Here is an 11470-nt window from a genome sequence, read left to right as displayed (position 1 = left end):
TTTCTTTAGAGTACTTGGTTTCCCCATAGGCTTGAGTCCGAAGACCATACAAGGCCTTGGTTCTGTCCAAAACTTGTGATTTTTCTTTAGAGTACTTGGTTTCCCCATAGGCTTGAGTCCGAGGACCATACAAGGCTTTGGTTCTGTCCAAAACTTGTAATTTTTCTTTAGAGTACTTGGTTTCCCCATAGGCTTGAGTCCGAGGACCATACAAGGCCTTGGTTCTGTCCAAAACTTGTGATTTTTCTTTAAAGTACTTGGTTTCCCCATAAGCTTGAGTCCGAGGACCATACAAGGCCTTGGTTCTGTCCAAAACTTGTGATTTTTCTTTAGAGTACTTGGTTTCCCCATAGGCTTGAGTCCGAGGACCATACAAGGCCTTGGTTCTGTCCAAAACTTGTGATTTTTCTTTAGAGTACTTGGTTTCCCCATAGGCTTGAGTCCGAGGACCATACAAGGCCTTGGTTCTGTACAAAACTTGTGATTTTTCTTTAGAGTACTTGGTTTCTCCATAGGCTTGAGTCTGAGGACCATACAAGGCCATGGTTCTGTCCAAAACTTGTAATTTTTCTTTAGAGTAGTTTTTATCTGTATTTATTTATTTTTCGAAGGTCAGCCTCTAGACCAGGGCGGGGAGAGTTGGTTTGAGGCCAGAAGCCCCTAGAGCTACCCGCGCCATTGGCATTGCAGGGCGTAGCCCCTAACAGAAGCTTATGTCGGAGCAACAACTGTTTGTCGCCGGAGATGGAGGAGACCCCGCGAACCTCTGCTTGCTAGAGACTTGACTCCACTGTCACCTGCGCCCATGCGCAAGCCTTCCCACAGACGGCGCCAATTGTAAAGACACGATTTTTAACGACCCAAAGATGGCGTTGGGCTCGTGTGTAAAGGGCCCGAACAACATGATTTGTAGATAGTGGGTTTGGAAAGGCCTGCCCTTTGGGGATAGGCAGTGGTCTGGTCCTGGTCTTAAGAGAGCTCCTACAAAGGTGGGTTTGGACTGTATAGTTGAGCTTTACATCGATGTAGTATAAAGGGTTTGGCTCCTCGGAATTAGTCCAAGGAGCGTTACATTCTCTCCATCTTTCCTCCTTTTTTCGTTCCCCCACCTCTTTTTTAGCTCCCTTTCCCTTTTATACTAGTACTCCCCTCCAGTTCTTCATCCACGTGTCAGTTTTTCCTTATTTGGGGTAATTACTCATCCTATCAATCCATACGTCAGAATGGTTGGGGAAAAGCTGGATAGTATGGTATGGAGTATGGGCTTGTCAGGCGCTGAGCTCCACATTATGGCATTGGCAGCTTTCTCGTTTGTACTGCTCTTGTATTGAGTTTGTCCTTTTCTTCAGGCGTTTGTGAGGTGTTGAGCGTGAGATCGTCCTCGGCCACGTTCTTGGACCATTAAAGAGCTTTCATCACACGTCCTCGGCAGTAGGTTCCTCGGCTTGGGCTTTGGGCCCTTGATATGATGTAGGCTGGGATTTCAAATTTCAGGCCCCACAACTTATATAAGCAAAAAATCTTAAATGGCCTTGATTATGAGACATGTAATTGTCACTACAAATAAGAACAAGAATTCCAAGAACAATAATTAAGATTGGCATAATAGAAGCAAGTAGATCAATCAATTCGCCAAACTCTAAAGAAAAGTCATTATTAATAGTTTAAGACTATATATGTGTGTGCATATATATATATATATATATAATATACTATTTTTCTTACAGTGTAATAATAAATAAATAGGTCCCTCACTTGGCCAACAAATTAAATAAAAAATAAAAAAAGAATTAAGCCCTCTCTATCGACTAATACAATGCATTGCTTATCTGTCTCATAACGTAAAACTTTTAATCAATGAACCATTTTAGAAAAAAATTAACCTCTCTTCAAATGTTGTGCACTATGTTAATACGTTTTACTCTATTTGCACTAGTTTAAGTGTCTAAAATTTTAGATCTCCCAAACAAATAAAGGTGAATACACTCGTCCTTTCTCTCTATTAAAATTAAAATAAGATTTAATAATTATTTAGAGGAATTCATCACTAAAATCCAACGTACATTACCTGAAATCCAATGTTGTCAATAGAAGAATAGTGATTATCCCTAAAAACAAAAGGTAAAATTAAGAAGCATATTTTCTCTCCCTTTTGGTTTTTTTTTTTTTTTTTTTTTTTGGAATAAATCCGTTTTGATTCTTGAAGAATTCAAAAGTCAATTTTTCACTAGATGATGATATATAGCTTGAAAAATAGTGTCTTGATCTTAAATATTTTCTCAAACATGATATTTATTCTGATAATGATGGCTTAGATTTCTTGGTAGCTACTAAAGCATAAATTGTCCATTTTTCCTTCGTATTGATTTGTAATGTGTCTACCATGTTTGCTCATTTATTTGTGTCTTGCTTGGCTAATATTTGAATTACCAAATGGCTTTTCTGCTTCCCATATTATCCTACTTCTTAAAATAAGTTTTACATATAGATAAAAAATACTCCAATTAATATATTAAATTATATAAAAGGTTAGATTATTTTCTTCTCTATGAATTTTGGCGAAATTAAGACGTTTAGCGATAACAATTTTTGTCACCATAGACCTTGTTTCTTAAAATGATGTTCATAGAATGGTTATAATAAAATGTACATTACTCCATTCAATTACATTCTTAAGTTTTCTGAAAATGAAAAGAACACTCATTTCTTTAATAAAATAGAATTAAAATATTAATTTTATCTCTAATTTAAAAAACACAAATATGAGTTAAAGGACACAATATTAAAATTATATATATTTTTTCCATTCCATTCTTTTATTATACTCTAAACACATTCAAAAAATATATATAATATTTCATTCCATACATCTATGAGTTACCCATTTTATACTCTAATTCACGTTTGATGGAACCTTTAGAAGGATAAAAAAACTAAACACCAAACAACATTATTTTTAAGATCGTTACTAAACATTGAAAAAAAAAAAGAGATAGTTTACAAAAAAATATTTTTTGAAAAAATGACATATTTTCTAGAAAATGTATATGCTGAAATAAATAGCTAGAGATATCTAGAATCAATAAAGAAAAAAAAAAAAAAAAAAGAATGAAAAAAAAAGGAGGTTACAGCCCATATTGTTCAAAATAGTTGATGTTCCTTTAGGAAAATTTGATCTCTAGCTGATGGTAAAATCCTTATCCCTCTATAGATAAACTTGTGTTGATAACCACATTGATGCTGAGTAACTATATTTGGCCTAAAGTATGTTGAGCTTGTCACTTAAATTTGTTACTTAAAAAATCTAAAAACACACGCAAAAGTTTTGCTGAATTATCTGACTGCCCCTCATGATGCCGTGGTTTCATCCATTCACAAATTGGTTTACGAGTGCAAAAGGACAAAGAAGTTGGCTCTTAAGCAAGGCAAGTCCCAGTAAATGGATGTCTGCATAGAGAACTCTGAGGATTCCATTGACAACCTCAAAACAGGCTTGAAAAGCCTCAAGGAACATGACCTGCCTACTGAAAATTATATAAATCGCATCTCAATTCTCGACCATATCATCAAAAGCCAGCGCTCTTTCTTAATTTGAACCCCAGCTGCAGAGAGAGCCTTGTAGTTACTAGAGCAAACAAGGACCATGGCTTTCGAGCACTACACCTCTCTCTCACTGCTCTTTCTAGCAATGGCCACCATCATCGTCGCTGGTCACGCTCATGGCCATGGCCTCACCAATGACCTATGCATAAATGCTGACTCTAAGTCCCTCGGCCGCTCTATTATGACTTTGTTAATAAACTGACTGAGTCGACTGACCCCCATATGCCTTGGAGTCAGCCATTCACAATTTAATGTTCGAGACCAAAAGAGCAAAGGGGTTGGTTAATAAGCAAGGCAAGTCCCACGAACTGGATGTCTGCAAAAATAACTATGAGGATGCATGCATGCCATTGACAACCTCATGAACCATGTCCTTGAAATTAAAACCTCTAGAGCCATGACATGCCTAGCCTGAATATCAACCTCTCGGCTGCCCTGACTGACTACGTGACATGTGATGACTCGTTTTCGGAATCTAACAGGATCAATCCCATTAGCCAAACTGATTCATGCGCTCTTGCGAGAAATGGCTATCAACTGTTTGTTTTCTATCAAGTTTGATTGATTGAAGAAGAGCCTAGCTAGTGAGTTGTATCACTTGTATGTGACTATGTGAGTGGTTAAAAATTTATGAGGAAGCTATGTTTGTAGTATTTGTGTCTTGTGGGCCTGTTTCTTCATTCTTGTTTCACATCCACAATCAATATATATAGAAGAAAAAGAGAAAAGAAAAAAAAAAATAGAGAGGTTATAGCCCATGTTGTTCAAAAATAGTTGATGCTCTTTTAGGAAAAATTGATCTTTGGTAAAATCTTAAAAAAGCTCTATTTCAAAGCCCACTATAGATAGCTACATTCTGTAATCACGTCGATGCTGAGTAACTATTTGAACTAAAAAATGTCAAACTTGTCACTTCAGTTTGTTCCCTAAAAATAAAAATACACACAAAGGTTTTTTGCAATAATTAAGGTAAACCTCACAAACAAGCCTTGTTAAGGTGGTTTCTAATTAAAAACTTCGCTGTAGAAAAAAAATCAATAATTTCCCACATCTAAAAAAACATATCAACCAAAAAAAGACCCTTTTATGACAGCCCTTTGAAATTTGTATAAATAACTTGTCAACCATGTCAAAACTCAAAAGTCGTCTTTCTCTCTGAACCCCTGCAGCAGATAGAACCTTGTAGTGTTACTAAAGCCAACAAAAAACCATGGTTTTCAAGCACTACACATTTTTCTCACTGGTCTTTTTAGCAACAGCCAGCATCCTCCTCGCCGGCCACGCTCATGGCCGTGTTCTCACCGATGACCTATGCAAAAATGCTCAGAATAAGCCCCTGGGCAGAAAAATCGTGAATAATAGAACTGACCCTCATGATGCCTTGGTTTCATCCATTCACAAATTGATTTACGAGAGCAAAACGGCAACGAAATTGGCTCATCAGCAAGGCAAGTCCCGCGAAATGGATGTCTGCATAGCGAAATTTGAGGACTCCATTGACATCCTCAAGAAAAGCTTGAAAAGCCTCGAGGACCGTGACCTGCCTGGCCTGAATGTCAACCTCTTGGCTGCCATGAATGGCTACGTTGCATGCGATGACGCGTTCTCTGAATCTAAGGTGATCAATCCCATTGACAAAATTGATGCGTTCTTGTGTGAAATGGCTGTCAACTCTATATATTTATCAGGTTACATTCATTGAAGAAGAGCCTGGTGAGTTGTACATGAGTGGTCAAAAAAAAAAATGGCCTGAAGAAAATTTTTATAAGAAAGTTTTAGGCTTTTTTTTGTTTTTCCTTTATATTAAAAATTTTTGAGTTATGTGGAAGCCATGTTTGTACTTTGTACTATTTGTGTCTTGTGGTCCTGTTTCTCAATTCTTGTGGCACTGTGACGCATAAGAAAATCTTTTATTCTTAAACCATTTTTTTAATATCATATTTATTAATATATGATAGTATTTATCTTTGTAGAATAATATAGTACTAGTTTGTCTCAGCAAATATATATATATATATATATGTGTGTGTAGTACTAATTTGGATTGGGCTTTTCGAAAGAGTTCTTGTTGCTATTTTTGTCCTGATTCATTTCCATTACTTCTATAAGAACACAAGCATATACATCTTACTAATAAGTTTTACGTAACATCTCAAAAAAGAATTTTTTTTTTTTACGTAACATCTTCTTAATCTTCTAGAGAGAGAGAGATTTTTTTTTTTTGATGAACAAAAAAGGATTTCACACATGTGATCATTGACCTGACCCACTTAAACCCACTACTAATGACGTGGGGCACCCCTGAGCGTATTAGGACTATATGCATTCTGACACAACATTTTTATGAAATGCACAACTCAAATCCAGCAACTCTCCTAAACTCGCAAGCGTGACCAAATTCAAGACTCCTACTAACGCACTATGCCCCAAGGCCAAGGGGCAAAGAGATTTGTAATTTGAGATGTTGAATTCTCGCCCACCGCATAATGAAAGTTTAAACAATATATAGAGACTATGAAAAGTCACAAATAAATAGTTATAACATATAACTACTAGAATATAGTTAGAAACAATATCCGAACATTCTTAAACATTTAAATATCAAATGGTGCAACTTTTAGCAATAATTTGTAAAATAATGCAATTTCTTCATAATCTCATTAGACACTCAGTCAACTGAGTCTCTAAGGAGTTGCATGTAGAAATTCTCGTCAAACATTAGTTAGATGTTCGGCCAACTAAAGACGCAATTTCAATCAACCCAACTTCTACCCAGGGATGAAACCAGGATTCGAACCTGGGGCCAAAGCTTAAAACAATTTTTTTTTTTTAATGAAAATAAAAACTAACATCTATTTCATATTCAACAAAATACTACATATGAAATAAGTGTTTCTTAAACATTTGATATTATAAAAATGTCGACAAAGTATAATATACATAATAAGTATTTTTTAAACATTTCAACACATTTATCAAAATGAAACTCGACGCTCTTTTTAAGTCTTGAAAGTCATCTATGATTGATTTTGTACCAAATTTTGCAGCAATCTCCTTCTCAATGTACAAAATCATAGTCCATTAGATAATCATTAGATTTTTTCTTTTGAAAATGTTTCATTATTTTCATATTTTGTAGTTCTATACATCAACTAAAAAAAAGGGGACTTCTCAACAATAATAATAAATAAATAAAATCTAAAACCAAAATAATCACAATAAAACAAGCGCAAGTTTATATATATACTAATATTAGCCACATCACACAAAGTGACAAAATCATAAAGACAAAATTTTTGATAAAATCAAAACAATCAAACCAAAGACTTTAATTATGCAAGTGCCATAGTTGATGCATTTACTCACCAATCTGCAGCTAACACTATTGTGTCTTCAATTATGGAGGACTGTAAGCTCTTGATGAACCAAATCCCCCAAGCAACTATTAGACATGTCTATAGGGAAGCAAACAAAAGTGCAGACTGGCTTGCAAGTTTCGGGCTGAGCTTAGATTCTGATTTTGTGTTGTGGACTGGTCCGCCTGTGGACCTTATTTCTGTTCTAGAGGCTGATAGCCGTGGTCTGTATAGTAACAGACAGTGTTTTGATCTTGGTTTTGTTTCTTAGTTTTAATGTTATTCCGTATTCTACCCAAAAAAAAAAAAAGGTCAATTGGTCTAAAAAAAAGCCACTAATGACTTACCAAACAGTAGTCTCATATATTCACAAAACTAGTCACATCCTTATCCCAGTGGTCCCCCTTTATTTCTTTACAGACAATAGTAAAACCAAAAAAAAAAGTTACAATTTACAAACACTGAAACCGGTCCACACAAAAGCCACAATTACAAAGTGGTTGAGAGACATAACACACCACTTAAAAAGCCACAAACACAACAGTCAAACACCACAGTTCATAAAAAACAAATAATAATAAAAATAAAAATTAAAAATTAAAAATTAAAAATTAAAAAAAAAAAAAAAAAAAAAAACAAAACAAAACTCAGAGGGCAAAGGGCAGAGGGCTAATCGGCTAAGGCAGAGCAATATAGCAAAGGATCTGAGGAGGAGTAGCAGCAACAACCGTCCGGATTTGAGGAGGAGCAGCAGTAGCAATACTGAGAAGGAGCAGAACAGCAGCAGCAGTGATGAAGGTTGGAGGCGTTGATGAGGTTGAGTGGAGGAAGAGTGAGGTTAGGGTAAAAATTTGAGAATTGTAATTTAGGCTTTCAGTCTATATTTATTTTTTATTTTGTAGTTTTTAGTTTTTCGTCCCTGCTTCTACCTAGACATTATAAGTTCACTTTCCACTTGGTTTTTTAACTGTTTCTTTCACACTATCTCTTCAGAAGAGATAACAATGCTATTCCACGTACTACTAAAGTGAGATCAAACTTTTATTACAATTTACTTGGATAGACAAAACATTTACAGCAAACAAGCAGTGTAAGTTTTTAATTAAAAATTGCCATGTCATTTGTTATGTTAGGAACTTACGTAAGTATTTAGATTAATTGCATTTAATGGAAAAACTAATAGCACTCACTTTAAACAAGAAGGAACCACTGCGCACTCTTAACGCAATGGTTACTCTATAAGTATAAGTACTTGTGGGATGTAAGGGATAAGGGTCGAGATTTAAGTTTCCAGGAGGGGGTTTCACACACATATACACTTAGATTAGACTAGAGTAGAATTTCTATCTTGTAAAAAAAAAATGACAAAAAACATTTGCTTTGCAAACTTTAGGGACCAATAATATATTTTGGCCTAATGTTTTTTTATTTCATTTTGGGAATTAGTTTTGGATTAAATTAGTTCTTCTTGAACTTGGATGTTAGAAGTTGCTTTTGTTGCCTCTCCATGATGTCCTTTTCTTCTGTTATATTTTCTCCCTTTTTTTCATAATTTCAATTTTAAGATAGAGTTTGACAAGCTTCGTACAATCAAAAATTGAGATAAAGTTTAGTCACATCATTTTTGCACCATATCTAAAAGAATTATTACAATTTGAAGAAAACAATAGTAACATCTGTATTATATTCAAACAAATTAATCAAACTACAACTAAGGCTCATCATTTTCCTATCGCTGAAACAATGTTTAAGACTCATCATGGTCCAAATTGAATAAATACGTACAGATCTAATATGAGACTCAATACATGCTCTTGTATATAACACACACTCATAAAATAACCTCTTGCGTCTATTCACGTACTATTTGCTCAATGATTTAAGCAAATTAGTAGCTAAGGTGCGGCCTACTTTAAAGAAAAGTTTACCGACGAACCTATTTTCGTGCTTACCAACTATTCCAAAGAAAAGAATCAAAGCAAGAAAAGAAAATAAACAAATTAAAAGAAGAAAAAGAGGAAAAAGAAAAAGAAAAAGAAACTGAACGACTGGGTGGCAAAGTTTCTCAAAGCAGCTGAATTAACTTGGAATAAAATGGCTTTCACAGTTCACACAAGGCAACTTTAAATTTTTTATTTATTTTTATTTATTTTTTGATGATAGGAACACACTATGTATAAGAGACACACAACTGAAATCAGTGTTTTTTGTGTGAATGACTTTCATTCTTCATATCTATTTTGTCGCCTTCTTTTCTATGCATGTGAGCTGTCTCTCACAATCTGATGCGACCCCCAAAAGCCCCAAAATAGGCTTTGATGATGCTTATGATCTATCATCTAATGGCTAAGATAATCCATGAAAAATTGTCCAGGAGAAAAATCTAGATGATACTCAAATTCCACATGCTATATATATTGTTGGAAGAAAAAGACTACCAGCCAGGCCAAAAGCGATAAAGTATTGCTTGCGTGGTTGGGTAAGCGAAATTTTGTGCGCATTTTCATGTGGCCAGACACTACTCGTACGTAGTCCCTTTTGTTTCTTTCATCGACTTAAATTTGTTTTATAATTCGTGAGACCTTTTGAACGGTTGTAGATTTTCAGCGATCCCTTTCGTTATCCTTGGACTGACATGGGTGCATGCATTTTCTAAATAATTCCAGAGCTATTTGTCCGAGCCATAGATTTATTATTATTTCAATCAAATTTGTTAGTGTGCGTTAGATGAATTTATTTTCTATAGCTTATTTAATTTATTGTGTAATCAAAATAATAACTGAATCTTGAATGTGTGAATCTAAAAAGTGATATATTTTGGATGAAAATAAGTCTAAAGGAACAAATACTCTTTATATATTTTTCTTTATAAACGAATAAAAGTGAATGAAAAAAAAAAAAAAAATATATATATATATATATATAGAGAGAGAGAGAGAGAGAGAGAGAGAGAGAGAGAGAGAGGGGGATCAGGATAGGAAGATATTTATGACCGATACCAAAAAAAAAAAAAAAAAAAAAGAAAGATATTTATGACCGACCTCCCTTATTATACATATAAAATGATTAGATTTAGCAAGAATCTATTGCACCTTGGATCCATCAATGAGTACAATGGAAATGCATCTAAATCTGATACAGCAAATTCAGCAAAAAAAAAAAAAATCTGATACAGCAAATTCACGCAAAAATCTGATAGAAAACAATGTATTTACAGAAATGGGCAAATGACATTGATGCTAGTTGTTTGGCTCTGGAAAATTATATAATAGGACGGTCTTATGTTACTTCCCTTTCCTAATATATGAGATTCACACTGTCCCATGAAATATTCCCTTAAAGCTAAGATTGTTATATATCTAGCAATTGTGAAACCGGGCATATATAGCCATTCAAGTTATAAATTCTGCTGCGAGTTCTAATTAATTCAACTGGTAAGTCGAATAAGAAATATGAGATTTCTATATCAAAAATTAATTGATGTCTTAGTCTAATGATAAAAAACAATCATTAAGAGCGGGTGACATACGCTAAAACTATCTCTAAAAAAAAATTAGATTATGTAATATGATTTAAATTGAAAATGATGTGAGAAAGGAAGAGAAAACTAATACAATGGTGTAAAATCATATCTTTTTAATTTTATTTGCAAAATGAAATTCATTTTACATTACCGAGCTCCACATGTGCATCACCTTTTCAAAATCATACATGACAAAATCAAATTCAGTATTTTAAATGTCACTTCTAAACACTAGTGTTGTAATAATTGTTTTTTTCAAAACTTTTTCTTAGATAGTTTTTTTGCTTAAATATGCTTTTTGTCTCACACTTTATTAAAAAAATAAATCAGTTTTTTTTTTAAAAGAAAACAAATTTATTTATTTTTGCCCCACTTTTTAACAAATAAACTACCGAAAAACTTGATTGTCAAACTCACTAGTAATTTGAGAACCTATGACAAACTTGCCGTAATTGATTATTATTATTATTATTTTCTAATTGTAGAAGAATTGATTACTTAGTTTTTTTGAGAAGGAATTGAGAATTGATTACTTAGTTGAGCTTGAATTTTGAATATGTAATGCGTGAGGAGTGAGGACTTTGAATGAACTTAGAAGTTAGAACTATTGATTGCTCAGTTGAGCAATTGTCAATTGATGTTAAGAATTAAGATGTTAACATTCTTTGTTTCTACGTCTTTTTAGAGCTGGTCCCATAAAATATGTAGCCAAAAGGGGGCGGAAAAATGAAAAAATATATGTATAGAATATCGGAGAAACAAGAAAAGCAAAAAAGAAGTGGTTCAAATTATCACAATTGATAAAAAAAATTTATGATTGAATCATAAATCTAAAATTTAATGTCACACGTACACTTTAAAACTTAAAAAGTAAAAAGTAAAAAGTAAAAAATAAAAATAAAAAATCCTACAAGTATCAAAGACATAGGGGTAATACTGAAAATTCAAATAAAGCCCATGGGCAATTAACAACCACAATTTTTTAAAT

The 11470-nt window shown here is 33.7% G+C and overlaps 1 protein-coding gene across 1 annotated transcript; it reads left to right on the top strand.

The window, feature by feature from the left end:
- Window positions 1-4813: 4813 nt before the first annotated feature.
- On the top strand, window positions 4814-5305 carry LOC126719812 (uncharacterized). Its single transcript, XM_050422324.1, has one exon. The coding sequence runs from the start codon at window positions 4814-4816 to the stop codon at window positions 5303-5305; it is 492 nt and encodes a 163-aa protein (XP_050278281.1).
- Window positions 5306-11470: the final 6165 nt, after the last annotated feature.

This window comes from Quercus robur, chromosome 3 (assembly GCF_932294415.1).
Source record: "Quercus robur chromosome 3, dhQueRobu3.1, whole genome shotgun sequence".
NCBI classification, from domain to species: Eukaryota; Viridiplantae; Streptophyta; class Magnoliopsida; order Fagales; family Fagaceae; genus Quercus; species Quercus robur.
The sequence above is the reverse complement of the archived record's forward strand: the minus strand, read 5'-3'. Positions and strand labels throughout refer to the sequence as shown.

What these genes read in the sequence shown, in the direction of transcription:
- LOC126719812 (XM_050422324.1), top strand. Translation starts at nt 4,814, where the DNA reads ATGGTTTTCAAGCACTACACATTTTTCTCACTGGTCTTTTTAGCAACA.